Source organism: Diplodia seriata, assembly GCF_021436955.1.
Source record: "Diplodia seriata strain FDS-637 chromosome Unknown scaffold_2, whole genome shotgun sequence".
In the NCBI taxonomy this organism is placed as follows: Eukaryota; Fungi; Ascomycota; class Dothideomycetes; order Botryosphaeriales; family Botryosphaeriaceae; genus Diplodia; species Diplodia seriata.
Genome location: NW_027117309.1, coordinates 3,314,129 through 3,328,287, shown reverse-complemented (window position 1 = coordinate 3,328,287; position 14,159 = coordinate 3,314,129). Strand labels below are relative to the sequence as shown.

At 58.4% G+C, this 14,159-nt stretch overlaps 5 protein-coding genes across 5 annotated transcripts; 4 read left to right on the top strand and 1 right to left on the bottom strand.

Annotated features, from left to right (window-relative positions):
- Positions 1-303: 303 nt before the first annotated feature.
- SLS55_002343 (uncharacterized protein) lies at positions 304-1,121 on the top strand (the record flags this gene model as incomplete). Its single annotated transcript, XM_066773825.1, has 2 exons — positions 304-347; positions 404-1,121. 2 exons carry the CDS (start codon positions 304-306, stop codon positions 1,119-1,121), a joined length of 762 nt encoding a protein of 253 aa, XP_066636392.1.
- Positions 1,122-2,152: 1,031 nt separating this feature from the next.
- SLS55_002342 (uncharacterized protein) lies at positions 2,153-3,303 on the top strand (the record flags this gene model as incomplete). Its single annotated transcript, XM_066773824.1, has 3 exons — positions 2,153-2,233; positions 2,441-2,647; positions 2,719-3,303. The coding sequence occupies 3 exons, from the start codon at positions 2,153-2,155 to the stop codon at positions 3,301-3,303; spliced, it is 873 nt and encodes a 290-aa protein (XP_066636391.1).
- Positions 3,304-4,747: 1,444 nt separating this feature from the next.
- On the top strand, positions 4,748-5,525 carry mrpl8 (mitochondrial 54S ribosomal protein bL17m; the record flags this gene model as incomplete). The annotated part of the gene is made up of 2 exons (XM_066773823.1): positions 4,748-4,963; positions 5,010-5,525. The coding sequence occupies 2 exons, from the start codon at positions 4,748-4,750 to the stop codon at positions 5,523-5,525; spliced, it is 732 nt and encodes a 243-aa protein (XP_066636390.1).
- Positions 5,526-6,359: 834 nt separating this feature from the next.
- On the bottom strand, positions 6,360-8,858 carry SEC23 (GTPase-activating protein S23; the record flags this gene model as incomplete). Its single annotated transcript, XM_066773822.1, has 5 exons — positions 6,360-7,658; positions 7,712-8,486; positions 8,538-8,649; positions 8,698-8,716; positions 8,766-8,858. The coding sequence occupies 5 exons, from the start codon at positions 8,856-8,858 to the stop codon at positions 6,360-6,362; spliced, it is 2,298 nt and encodes a 765-aa protein (XP_066636389.1).
- Positions 8,859-12,296: 3,438 nt separating this feature from the next.
- SLS55_002339 (uncharacterized protein) lies at positions 12,297-14,006 on the top strand (the record flags this gene model as incomplete). The annotated part of the gene is made up of 1 exon (XM_066773821.1): positions 12,297-14,006. The coding sequence occupies one exon, from the start codon at positions 12,297-12,299 to the stop codon at positions 14,004-14,006; it is 1,710 nt and encodes a 569-aa protein (XP_066636388.1).
- Positions 14,007-14,159: the final 153 nt, after the last annotated feature.

The window sequence follows — 14,159 nt, the reverse complement described above, 5'->3', positions numbered from 1 at the left end:
ACCTTTGCTGCCAATGCCTCGTCGAACAAGCTCCTCGCCACTTTCACGCGCGGTCGCCAGAAATCCTACGACGCTACTGCCGCTGCAGCAGTAGGCCACAAGCCTGACGAGCCCAAAACACCCGGAATGGCCAACACCGTCGGCGCTGCGCACATGTGGGCGTCGCGCCCGTCGGGCACGGCGCACTCGAACCTGGCCTTTGGCCAGAGCAGCAACCCACTGGCCGCTCCCGCCAACATCCCGCCCGTCCCATCTGCTGCCGGCGGGCACAACCCGCACGCAATCTTCCAGCACATCCATGACATGTCGTCAAAGCGCATATCCACTCTGGACTACCTCCGGAAAGCGTGAGTCTTGGTCGCACTTGGACGCCCCAGCGACAGATGCTGACAGCTATCCACAGGCACGACGGCAGGGTATACTGGTTCAACACTCTTCTATTCAACAAAACCGACCTCAACAAGCTCCCTTACTTCTCACAAAAGACGCTGTCGAAGCGGGCGACCAACTACCTCCTCCTCGGTTTCTCGCTACCCACGATTCTGGATCTCAACTCTAACAGCGCTTCCGACTACCTCCGCGCACTGAACGCGTTGCTCATAGAGTTTGAGACATACCAGTCGATCCACCCGCCCGACGGAAGCATGCCGAGCAGCTTGGGCCGCGGGCGCGTGGCAGGCATGTTCAAGCGGGCGACGCACGCCGCGTCGGGCGCCGCAAAGGGCCGGCGGCAGAGCTCGGCCACGGAGATCGGGTTGATGGAGGTCAGCGACGTCAGCTCGGCGCCCATGCTGCCCAGCGGCGAGCACAGCGACCACCTGCTGCCCGGCGAGGAGTACACGCACCTCATGACGCCGCACCTGCCCTTTGAGCCCGACTTCTTCGAGACCTTCTCGACGCTGTGCGACGTGCTGATCGACTGCTACACGAAGATCATGAGCCTGGTCAACGGCCCCGAGACGTGTGGGCCCGGTGTGGGGGAGCTGTTCGCGAAGGCGGACGCACGTGTGCGCAAGATCATCGTTGCCGGCGTGGTCCGGGAGTTCGAGGACGCAAGTCGCTCCGGCGTGAAACAGGAGGTGGCGGGCGTCGGCAAGGTCGTTCTCGGTGGGCTGATGTAAGTTTGAGACAGCGGTGTATACCCGGGTGCTGCAAGCGCCCAATTTCCTATTCGCACAGCGGAGGGCGTTTCTATTTTCGTGGCTCGAGAGAAAGCAGGAGGACAAACAACACGGGATGGGGATCGGCATCATCATCATCATCATCATCATCATCAGCAAGACATGACCGCATGATCAGGGCACAACAGCATTGGATGCATCTAACGCCTTTTTCTTTTGGATACTTTCGGACACAAGGAGAGTGGGTTGAAAAGCACATGATACCTTCCGCTGCAGATGTGCAGACGGAAAAGCGGAGGAGGTTGGGTCGATGGGTTTCGGTTGTGTTTTGTTCGTGTTTTTACTGCATCATATACCACTTTGTCTGTTTTTGCTTCGTGGATTTCAAGCATCGGAGGGACGAGATGCAAATAGCACATAAGTCCAGTCGGGCAGCAGGGTTGCTGAAGGAGACGGCATACGTCGAGTTCAAGGAAGCTCAAGCGGGGTCGGGATTTATAGGGCATGGGGGGTGATAGGTGAGACAAGCGCGCGACCATACGTAATAATAATAATATCAAGCTTTTGTTCATGAGAATCCCTGTGAACGTCAATACTTGACGGTACTAATCGCTTGGCTTGTACCTGGGGGATCTTACCACGACCACGCTACATGGGTAGCTGAATCCAATGTCTGGACGCGATTGTCCGCGTTCATTATTTACATCCACTGCGGGACGTTGGATTCAAATATCCCTGTAAAATGATATATCTCTGAGGCAGATGCAGGAAATCTTCTGTCATCCGCTGTGACAAGGTCTGGTACAGTAGGGTACCTAGCTCTGTCTGCGGGACCGTGCCGATCCGGGAGCTGTCGGCAGGGAGCGGTGGGCTGGTCAGCCAACCGGCCGGGGATCGCGCGTATGGTGACGACATGAAGCTTAACGCGTACGAGCTGGTCCATGGAGCTTCGTCCCCTTCTTTTCTCTCCAATTCTCCACGCTCTTCTTCTTCCACACCGCCAGCTGCGACGCTTTCCCGGACAAATAGCCATGGCGATCATACAGAATTGGCTCCCGCCCACGCGGGAGAACTGGGAACTCATCCAGTCCGTGTGGCAGCTCTTTCCTCTGGTGCGTACCGCAAAATCTCCAATCTCGCCGCGCAGTCCCGTGGCATTCCGCAATAATGACTCGTGCCCTTCATTCTCTGCTCCATTCCACCTACGCATTCCCACCATGTTGTTTTCCCTCTCCTTCAACGCAATATTACGCGTCCTCGCAGGAGAAAAAAAAAAAAAAAAAAACCAAGAAGCACTCCCAGCTGACGTGATTCCATAGTTCGCCGCGGTCCAATGGTTCGTCGACTGGTACCCGCAGGGCAAGACGTCGACGGACTCGCGCTGGAACCTGCCGGGCAAGTGGGCGTGGTTCACCATGGAGATACCCGGCGCCGTCACGCTGCTCTACATCATGTACAGCCTGCCCAAGGAGCTGAACCTGGCCGAGCCGCTGCCCTGGGGCAACTGGACCATGGCGGGCATGTTTGTGCGTCTCGACTTTCCCCCTTCCCTCCCCCAAAAACTAGCATAGGTATGTATGCTAATTGACAATCCCAGACCATCCACTACGCCTACCGCGCCGTCCTCGCGCCCCTCGTCCTCAACCCCAGCATGTCGCCCATCCACCCCTTCGTCTGGGCCTGCGCCGGCGCGTGGCAGCTCTGCAACGCCGTCTCGCTCGGCGGCTGGCTCGCGGGCCACGGCCCGCGCACGCCGCTCGACTGGGCCGGCCGGCTGTACGTCGCCGAGGTCGGGCTGGTCGTGTGGGGCTGGGGCCTGCTGGCCAACGTGTACCACGACGACGACCTGCGCGAGATCCGGCGGGCGGCGGCGCGCCGCCAGGCGCGCGAGGCGGAGAAGGAAGGGGGAAAGAAGGCGGAGGGGGGCGTGGAGAAGGTGTACATGTTGCCCAAGAATGGCTTGTTTAGGTGGGTGCTGTACGCGCATTACTTGTGCGAGTGGGTCGAGTGGTGCGGGTTTTGGATGGTCGGCGGGTGGGGCTGCACGCCGGCGAGGAGCTTCGTGTTGAATGAGGTTGCGACCATGTTGCCGCGGGCGGTGCAGGGGAAGAGGTGGTATATCGAGAAGTTTGGGGCGGACAAGGTGGGGAATAGGAAGGCGGCGATTCCGGGAATACTATAGGTGACAGGCGGTAGGTTGTAATCGGCGGTAGACGTTAATGGCGTCTATGAGAAGCGTACAAGAATGAACGACCGAGGCAGTATAGAACATTAATAAATTCCAATATGTGCAAAGTCTATGGGCAAGAAAAAAGGGACATAATCTCGTGTACTCGGTCGTCTGTACGCAAATGACATCAATCCCCGTAGGAAAGCATGCACTCCTCCGGCGAAGAACAAGGGTATCATCAACGCCAACCAGCCTCGCTCTTCCCCCCTTCTCCATCTCAACCTAGCCCCTCAAACCTGAAAAGCACCTCTTGACCATCCCCATTCCCACACCATCCAACACCCTTCACCGTCCTTTATTTATCTCCACCACCACCGCTGCTTTTCCTAACCCTCTCCCACGCCCCCCACGCCGCCTCCTCGACCCCCCGCCCCACCTCGCGCCAGTCCGTCTCCTGCACGCGCCGCACCGCCCGCGCCACCTCGCGGTTCCACCGGTCCTTGGCGAGGTCCTCGACGCCGGCGGTGCGCTCGCGCATCGACGGCGGCGTGTAGAGGCGGTCCGGGTCGTAGATCTGCTTGAGCAGGTGCGCCGACTGCCGGAGCGAGAGCGATTGCTGCAGCCGGTTGCGCTGGTGGATGAGGGCCGAGAGGTAGAGCGCCGAGGAGGTGAGGGTGAGGCCGCCGATCTGTGGGGAGGGAGGGGAGAGCGGTTAGCTGGGAGGGAAGTTGGTTGGCGGTGGGGGGGCGTGTGGTGGGGAGACCGCCGGGAGAGAGGGGGCCTGGCTGGGTACGGGAGCTTGGAGGAGATGGAAGGGGGGGATAGGGGATAGGGGAACGTACGAAGCCGGCTGTGAAGCCCATGATGAGCGGTCGTTAAGAGGGTTGTATTTCGTTTGGAGTTGAGCGGCAGAAGCTGGGAGCTCTTGTTCGCGTCGCAGGGATGAGGCGAGCTGCGCGGCGTTGGTTCGCGTGCTGGCCGGTTGCGTGTCTGCGCGGAGGAAGAAGCGAGCGATTCGTGTCGAGCTCCCGAGTGAGCCACCGTAAATATAAATGTCGTTCGCGGAGCAAATAGTGCAGCGAGGGCGAGTGGGAGGAAGATGCTGCGGGATTGATTTGGGAGCTCCGAGCACGGCGGCGATAGAGAGATTATCAGCGGAGCGGAAAGCACGAGCTTCCATCGTCGCCGTCTTGGCGTGAATTTCTCCGGCCGAATGAACCACCACCTGCACCTCCGACGACGGTAGATCACCTGTATCCCGCCCTGCCATTGCGCTTCTTCCACCGCCGCCCGCCCAATTGCGCCCGGAAGCCGGGCTGCTGCTTGCCGTCCCGTCGGAGACACCCTACCGGTCCGGAGCGATCCCTTGAAGCGCGAAAACCTCAATTGAACCACCTCCGCGGCGCGCCCGCGTTCTCGATACTCCCGCACACCCTCCGACTTTCACGCCGTCACAATGGCAGGCGGAGCCGCGAAGTACAGACACCTGTCTCGGAAGAGCTCGCACAGGCAAGCCCTGCTGCGCAACCTGGTGACCTCGCTATTCGAGCACGAGAGCATCTCGACAACATGGCACAAGGCGAAGGAGGCGCAAAGACTGGCGGATAAGCTCATCACCCTGGGCAAGAAGAACACCGAGAATAGCCGGAGAAAAGCAACAGAGGTCTTCTACGTACGTTGAACCCGCGCGCCACGCATGCATACATACATCTTGCCAGATTCGCATATATGGTGGAACTGGGCACACATATCACGGGCCACGGCACCTGTCCCACATTGGTAGGCAAGACACCAACGAGCTGACGATTTTCCCCCAACAGCGCCCCGTCGAGCTCATCCCCAAGCTGTTCGGCCCCCTGCGCGAGCGCTACGCCGAGCGGCCCGGCGGCTACACGCGCGTGCTGCGCATCGAGCCGCTCAAGGAGGACCAGGCGCCGTCGGCCATCCTCGAGCTCGTCGACTCGCCCAAGGACATCCGCTTCGCCATGATGGCCAAGGTCGTCGCCCGCCAGCGCGCCGAGAACCTGCCCGAGACACCCATCACGCGCGCCAACCTGAAGAAGGTGCTGCAGTTCCGCGGATCCAAGGGCAAGAGCGAGATGGAGGAGATGATCTCCCGCTTCGACCAGCTGACGGCCGGCGGCAAGGAGGTGAAGAAGATCCACCAGAAGTCCGTCTACCACGACCCGTTGAATCCGAACAAGGGCAGGAAGGGTCCGCTGTACAAGCAATAAGTTTGAGGACGATGTTGCGGATTGGTGGGAATGGTTTGGAAGAGTGAAAAATTCCGGAATTGTTTGGGTGGGAGCGCTTGCCAACGGAAAGAGAGGGGGATATGTGTACATGTATTAACAACAGATCAATTCCGACTCCCGACGGTTTTGCCGCGCTTTCAGTTCATTTACAGCTTCGCGGCAGTGACCTTGGCTGCAGTGTCTCATCACAGCAGGTAACAGAAGAATTGGGGCCTCTAAGCTCCACCGATGACGCTACCGCCCCTCATACACAGGTAGTTGAATCCAAATCCGAATGTAGATTCGAGTCCTAAATACGCACAAATGCGTCCGGATCTTGGAATCAATTTCTTATAAATATGGTGCAATACCTATATTTGAGAGGAAGATGCGGATAAACCCAAATGTTTCGCCCCCTGCTGTGACGGTAGCAAGTTAATCATCCCGATAATCAAGTGATGCACTCATCAATACGAGCCGTCAGCGAACAGTATCAAAAAATTAAAGCACTCTTTTTCGCTAATGACACATGAGTAATGGTTACGTCCTCAACACACGCCTTTCCACACCATAATCCGATCCGTCTCTCGGGACTCCTCTAGCGTAGACAACACTGATCCGAGAAGCCTCCCAAGTGCACTATTTCATCTCCTCGGGGAATCTTGCATCTACCAACTGCATCATGACCTCTCGTATTGGGTCGTAAATCCCCTGCGTTGGGCATCACGACCTTTCGACTCTACATCGTCTTGAATTCACCTAACCAGTACCGGAAACAGCCAGCCTAGAACATCATGTTAGTACAATTCCAAAGATGATCAGAGCAAGCGAAACTTACTTCATCAAGTGGTCCATGAACGTCTGCAGCGAGACATCGTCCGTGAAGATGGTCTGCGCCGTCTGTGCAACGCCGCCGTACGAACCAGTGGTATGGGTTGTGCTGGGGTTGAGCTTGGAAAGTAGGAAACGAGCTTGCGAACCGCCAGCATCGCAGACGATGAAACGAGGCAGCGGGAAACGGTCTTGAATAAGCTCCTTGGCGTCCTCCTTGGGTGCCTCCAGCAGGACACGGAAGTTCTCATAGCCCTCCTGGTCCTGGTAACCGGCCTTTCTCCACTCAGCCATGGTCTCTCCGTGGAAGATGAGAATGTGGAAGAAGGTGTCGAGGAGCAGGATCGTCTCGGGCTGAATAGATGCGGAATCGAGGAGGACCGGCTGGCCGCCCTCGTGATCGAAACCGTAGGAGTCGAGCGTAGGCTGAATCATAATGAGCGAGTTGCTGACATCCTCGTGGTTCAGGACGTGACGGTAGAAAGCGGTTTCATCAGGAGAGTTGTTGAAGACCTGCAGGAACTGACTGCGGCGAAGGTGGAACATGAACTGGGGGTATAAGGTGAAGTTCTTCTCAAGTCTGAAGGAGGAGGGATCGTCCTTCCGGTATTCAGCAAAGCGGGAGCAGAGCCTGATGAGCATGCGGTCAACCCAGCGAAGGACATCCGGGCCGTCATCTACCTCAGCCTTGAAGACGGCTATCCTGGACATCAGAACAGCAGCAGCTTCCTGGTCGAAAGACTGGGCAATCGCAGGGTCACCAGAAGGCCCGCTCAAATTGCGGGCAACCGTGGTAACTCTGAGGTGGTACTGACCAGACGAGTGCTGGTAGTAAGTCAAGAATTGCATCATGCCCTTTTGCGGACCTTGCTGCATCTGACTAGGGCCGCCCTGGCTAGCAATCTCGAAGTAAATACCGTAACTCGAGCCAGGATCGATACCACACATCTTCCACGAGCACGTGTTGCCGATACCACACTCGGTCTCACCCACGGAAGCAGACTTCTTGTTCAAGGACACCGCGTGACCAATCAGGCCGGTGACCTTGAGTTCCTTGGTGGTGAGAACCTCAAGGGAGGCATTGAAGCCCATCAGGAGGTTGTCGTCGCCGTCCTTGTCGAAAACGCGCGCGAACGACTGCTTGAACATCGAGGCAGTAAAGCTATCGGTCAAAATCATGTGGCCACCAGTGGAGTTCGACAGGCCCTTCATTTCAAGTAGACCAACTTGATCCAGACAGCCAGCGAAGATATCGATAATGTGGCCATTGTGGGCAGTCCTCTTGGCAAGCGCATCGTAGAACTGTGGAAAATTAGCTGGCGGCACTTTGCGAGAAATTCAGTACCATGTCTTACCTTCAGCGCCTTCTTGTAGTACTTGATGTTGTCACGGTCAATGTCGTGGTGGGAACGGATAGGCTCCCTCAGCTCAGGACCAACAACCATTCCGGGACCCTCAGTGCAAGCGCCGCCGGTGAAGAGCATGATTCTACCGCCGGAGTTCTGGAAAGAAGTCTCCAGAAGGCCAGTGGCAACACTCAGAGCAACACCAGTGCAGCGCAGCGCACGCTTGTCGTTCGCAACAGGCCAAGGATCCTTCTGAAGCTGCTCAAGGGCGTTCGTCAACTGGAACTCGCACTGCTGGACCGGGAGCAGGAAGCGAGCAGCGGGACCCATTGGCGGAGGAGCGCGGCCGGGCTGGGGCTGCATTCCCGGCCTCAGACCAGCAGCCATCAGGCCAAGCATCTCCTGGACCTGCTTTGCGGTATAGTCCTTGCTACCGCGGAAGACGTACGACTTGGCGCACTCAGTGTAGCCAAGCTCATGGACCTGAGTGGTGGTGCCGTAGGTGATCAAACCAACAAGAGCCCACGGCGGAAGCAAGCTCAAGCTCATGATGATCGAATCCTTCAATGCCTTCAGGCTGTCCTCCTCCTGGCAAGTATCGACGACAAAAACGAAGATTGGCGGCGACGGCGCAGGGCGGGCGAGGCGGTATTCGATGGTAGTGTTCTGGGGGTGGAGCTCGGGCGGGATCGCCTGGTCGGAGATGTCCTTGTAGTGAGGAGGGAGACCATTGCGCTGGAGACAGAAGGGGCATATCCATATCCTGGCGCGCATGTCGACCTGGCTGTGGCGGCGTCAGCGGACGGGCCCCCAGATGCGGCCAGTTAATACGCACCAGAAAGGGTTGAGGACAGCACGGCACGGAGCCTTGCAGGAAACGGGCTCATATTGGAGCAGCGGGGTGTCAGGCTTCTCTTTCAGTGGGGTGTAGAGAGCTCCGATAGGCACTGTCGAAGGTCAGCAATGGGGTCGGGCAGCGAGAGCCGCCGACTTACCAACGAGCCGCGAAGCTTCCTGCAAGAAAGTCAGTAAAGCGCGGGGCTGATGATTGGAGGATACGCACCATGCGCGAGCTGGGGAAGGTGTTCCAGCTGAGCCTAACGCCGTCCTGGTCCTCGATGTCGCTCCATTGCTCCTTTAGCGCCTCGTAGTCCATGGTGGCAGCTGGACAGGGTTGGCGGGGTGTGTCGTAGGCGGTCGCGTTGCGGGCGCTGAGAGTAGGTGTAGGTCGGGTTGACGGGTGCTCGAGCGCGCGGCGGCGGAGCTCTGGGAGAGTGGGCCGTCGCTTTTGAGGGTGCGACTGCAAGGGCAGGCGGGCGGGTGGACAGATGTGCAATGGGTGGAAGCGGCCACATTGAGGTTGTAGGCGGTGATCCCGAAGCGGCCTAGCCGGCCAATCGGCGCGGTGGGTCGCCGTGGCTCCGCGACCGGGGGAGGCTACAAAACCGCCGCCGAAAATCCTTTTTCCTCTCCTCATCAACTACGCCGGCAACAAATCACATTACTATCGACAGCTTCCCCCTTCAGTGGAGATGCTGTTTTCGCGCCGCGCGGAGACCGATACCCATGGCTGGGCGCCTGACTTCGATGAGTCGTTCCGACTTGTAGGAGATGTTAGGAATCAGCAGAGGTTACATATCGTGAAATCACCGCTCCAATTGCACACCTGGCTTCAATCATGGTGCGCTAAAGCAGCGCGAACACTCGGACCGGGGTTGTGGAGATGGCGGCGCTGGACATAATTCCATTATTGTGCGCGATTGTGAATAATACTGCTGCCATGGTCCGGCGCACTATCGCTGTATCCACGGTTGTCAGTTGCCAATGATTGGTTAAGCGTTCCACGCCCGTGGATGGATGATGCTGTTTGAGGCTCTCTTGCATGCTCGTAGCATCTGAGCTTCCATATCCATGTCCATATCCATGTTTCGTCCACGACGTTACCTTGGGCCCCGATTGAGCTGGCCTGCGCGTGGCTTAGGCATTTGTAGAATGGCAATGTGGGTTGTGAAATAATTGAGCCCACTGAGGCTATGAACCGTACCTACGGGGATAGTGAAATCATACGTCTGGATGCACATGTACAGTCCCTAAGGTTCCATTTTCGTCCGGATATTTGCTCCAACTGTCCACGTAAGAGGGCCAAGAAAACTTACATTTACGTCCGGACATCTGCTTCTGTCTATACAGGTGAACTCAAATATTCTGTAATTCACTGTGATGGCGCGGTTATCTCATCAAGCACCTCCAGCGCCTTCAGAATGCCCATGCGTCGCTGTGTGGTCTACGCGAATGATCTGGTTCGGTTTTGGGCATATGTGGGCATCGCCGCAACCATCGCAGGAGCGTTCAAGTGTTCCAAAGTAGCGCTTGTGATTACACTTCAAATTGATGACTTGGCGCTTTCGTCTTGATGTGGTTGCTGTGGACGGCCTCAAGCTGAATCAATGATTCGGGGCGCGGTGGGCGTCATCCCAGAGCAAATCCTCTCCACGACCAGTAACGGAAGATATTTTGCGTTCATTCTTGCATTGATATAGTATCGTCCCTACTATAGTCGAGTGATATTCGTTCTGGCGTTGCATTTGAATATCCAACGTCGTCTTAAAGTGTTGTGCACCGTCGCGGGTAACCAAAAACAGTCGAGCCCCACCCGCACCTACCGCACAGAGCTAGTGCACCATACTCAATGAATTCGATTCCAGACTGATTGCACGCGCTTCGAACTCGCCTCCATGTCTGGATATTGAATCGAACTTCCCATGTAGGGAGAGGCTCAAATCTTTCGTCAAGCACGGCCGGTCCCTGCAGTCGCGCAGCTAGCTCTGGGCCTGACAACTTCCTGATTTGGATAAGCAGCGAGCGTAATTTGGGCAACCTGCATACTCTGCACGAGCCCGAAATGTTTGTGATGTTCGTTCCAGGTATTAAGCACTGCTTGTGTGCTCCCGCACTCCGAATCTTCTCCGCCAAACAATCTCCTTGCCTTCAGTCCGCAACGGATGGAAGCCATAAAGCACCTTCAAGATAGTTCAGTATCTCTTCGAAGCCTCGAGCATGCTGCTGTTGTTTCTTCGTCCGAATTGGGCGTGGTGTTGGTGCGGCTCTGCCAAGCTTGTCCACGCGCCTCACTTCAGCTGTTCTCCGTACACCACCACCCTACGCGTTCAGCCCAAAGTTTTGATGCTCGCCGGTCGCCACCTCGCGTGGCTCGCGTTTCCTGGCTCACGTTTCATGTGTTTCAGAGTTCCTATTGTAAGTTCTTCTTTCACATGCCGCGCCACAGAAACTGACTGCTCACAGTACTCGTACACGGCCTCACCTTCGTTCAAAAGACCACTTCCGGTTTAGCCTACCCCTGCCAGCCAACCCAAACGTTTCAGAATATACCGATTCCTATTGTTTCAATGAGGATGTCATTGAGCAGGCAGGAGCCTTCCGCTCCTATTGTCCGGATGCCCTACACCTGCTCTTCGAACCTCGCCTTGGACCTCTTCCTTTCTTTCCTCTTCAGCCCCACCGTCTTCGAACTTCTCTTGACCATCTGTGATCGTCAGCGACTTTTGACAAGCCCCACCGACCTTTTCGTTTCACAGCCTCCCCGCACCTCCAAGCTCCGTGAGCACTTCATCCGGTACCGTCGTCTGGTTACGATTGGACCATCCCACCTTCGGCTTCAAGCTCCATCTTCAGCTCCCAGCACCCATCCAATACCTTCGTCTGGTACGATCGTATTGTCGACGTGACGATCATCTTCAACCTCCCTCAGCAGAGCAGCTCGCAACCTCATCCACTCACTTGGCACTTCGTCTGGTACGATTGTGTCCTTTTCCTTCAGCCGCCAGCTCTCCGTCAGCAGCTCACACCCGGTACCTCCGTCTGGTTACGTTGGACCATCCCACCTTCAGCCTCAAGCACCATCCGCAGTTCCTAGCTCCCATCTGATACCATCGTCTGGTCACGATCGTATCGTCGAAGTTCATCGTCACCCTCCATCAGCAGAGCAGCTCGCACCCTCAACCACCCATCCGGCACTTCGTCTGGTACGACTGTGCCCTTTCCTCACCCGCCAGCTCCATCAGTAGCTCGCATCCGGTACCATCGTCTGGCAACGATCGTATCGTCGAAGTTCATCGTCACCCTCCACCAGCAGAGCAGCTCGCACCCTCAACCACCCATCCGGCACTTCGTCTGGTACGACTGTGCCCTTTCCTTCACCCGCCAGCTCCATCAGCAGCTCGCACCTTCGACCACCCACCCAGCACTTCGTCTGGTACGACTGTGCCCTTTCCTTCAGCCACCAGCTCCATCAGCAGGTCGCATCCGGTACCATCGTCTGGTAACGATTGGACCATTCCATCTTCAGCTCGCATTCCCAGGCTCCACCAGAGGCTCTCGTCACCAAGCTCCATCAGCAGCTCCCTCCTCCAGCCACAGGCCCGATACCTTCGTCCATACGATCGTATCATCCATCACCAGCCTCAGGACCAAGCTCCATTGACGCCTCACGCCTCCGAGCTCCCATCAGCGGCTCGAATCTCCCAAGCTCTTCCCTCAGTCACATCCCGTCCAACACTTCCTCCCAACCGCCATCATGAACCGTGGTCTGCGCTCCCCCAGCAACCCTGCCTCTCCCGTCGAGGACGTCTTCCGCCCGGAGGCGCACGAGTGGCTCATCGAGCAAGGCATCATCCCAGCCGAGACCATTTCCGAGGAAGAGATGTTCCGGCGCGCCGTCGCCGAGTCGCTCGTCACCGCGGCGGCTCCGGCTCCCCTGGACGAAGGCGAAATCCTACACGCCGAGTCTTCCCGTCAGGCGGCGGCGCGCCCCCCCAAGAACGTCGAGGACATGACGAACGAGGAGCTGGAGAACCTCGGAATCCTCATCTCCCTGGGCCTGGTCTACCGCAGTCCCAGCCCCAGCCCCAGCCCCAGCCCCAGACCCAGCCCAAGCCCCTGCCCCAGTGGCCGGCCCGAACAGCAGGGTGTCGTCGAGGACCTGGTCCCCCTTGATGACAGCGAGTTCCTGCCAGTCCACCAGCTGTTCGGGTCGGTCCACCAGCAGGGGCTGTCGATCGACAGCGCGTTCGATCAGTTCGTGGGCTTCCTGGCCCAGGCCTACCCCGGTAGGCAGTTTGAGGAGTTCGCCGCTCGCCGCCTGAGGGGGCAGCAGCAGCAGCAGCTCCAGCCTGCCGAGGGTGAGGCCTGGGCCAGGGGAGAGGGCCAGGGAGATGAGGAGGAGGTGGACGCCTCCGTCCCCCCCTCCCTGCACACCCCGGGATCGCAACCTCCTGTTGCGGTCCTCAGCTCCGGCGGGCAGCCGCCCGCCCCCTTCGTGTCCCTGGTGGACATCGAAGGTCCGGCAAAGGAGGTGCAGGCACCTTCCTTGTCGGAGCCGGAGCTTGAGGACGGGCAGGAGCCCGCGGGTGTTGCAGAGGAGGGCGGAGAGACGGAGGCGTCGGAGAGAGAGGAGGAAGAGGAGGATGATGCGGCCTTGCCCGCCAGCCAGGAACCGGCGGTACCGGCCGCCAACACCAACACCACCACCAGCAGCAGCCCTGCCCCGCCGCCTGTCGAAGACAGGGAGAACATGCCGTGGATCGACCGAGACATCCAGGCGGCCGGCAGGGCCATGCAGTGGGTGTTGGCGGTCGACCCCGGCACATGGACCGTCGACGACCGCTACGAGCAGTGCGCTGCGCGCATGGAGCGGGAGTCGGGGATCCGCCGGTCCTGGAAGGCCCTCCGCTCGGCGTACAACCGCCGAGTCCGCCAAGCGACCGGCGTCGACGAGCGGAAGACGCCCAAGCCGCACCGGCTGCAGACCTCGGTGCAGAAGACCGGGAAGCGTTCTGCTCCCATCTGGAAGGCTGCAGCCGTTGCGGCAAAGGCGGGCAAGGCCGCCGACAAGGCGATGAAGGAGGAGAAGAAGAGGAAGAGGGAGGAGGAGAAGGAGGCGAAGAAGGGGGAGAGGGAGGCGAAGAGGAGGAGGAAGGGGGAGGAAGAGGAGGAGAAGGGGAAGGGGAAGCGTCGCCGGGCGGAGGTTGACGAGGAGGACGAGGAGGTCGAGAAGGCCCCTCGTCGCATTAAGAGGGTGCGCTTCGCTCCTCGTTCCTCCGACTCGCCGAAGCCCGGCGACGAGAAAGAGGAGGAGCCGGCCGTGGCGGGCGCGGCTGGTGAGGGTTCTGCTTCGGCGGAGCCCGATACCCAGGCTGCCCAGGTGGCCGCGGACGAGGCTCTGGCGCGTCGCCTCCATAAGGAGGAGACCGCCCGTACCCGTTCGCGCCGCGCTCGTCGCGGTTAGGCGGTGGCGGTGATGGCGGTGATGGCGGTGATGGCGGTGATGGCGGTGATGGCGGTGATGGCGGTGGTGGCGGTGTGGTGGGTCTTGTTTTGGCGGTGGTGGTGCTCTGGTTTGGTTTTTGTCTTGTTTTTTCTCTCTCTTAGTTTTCTATGC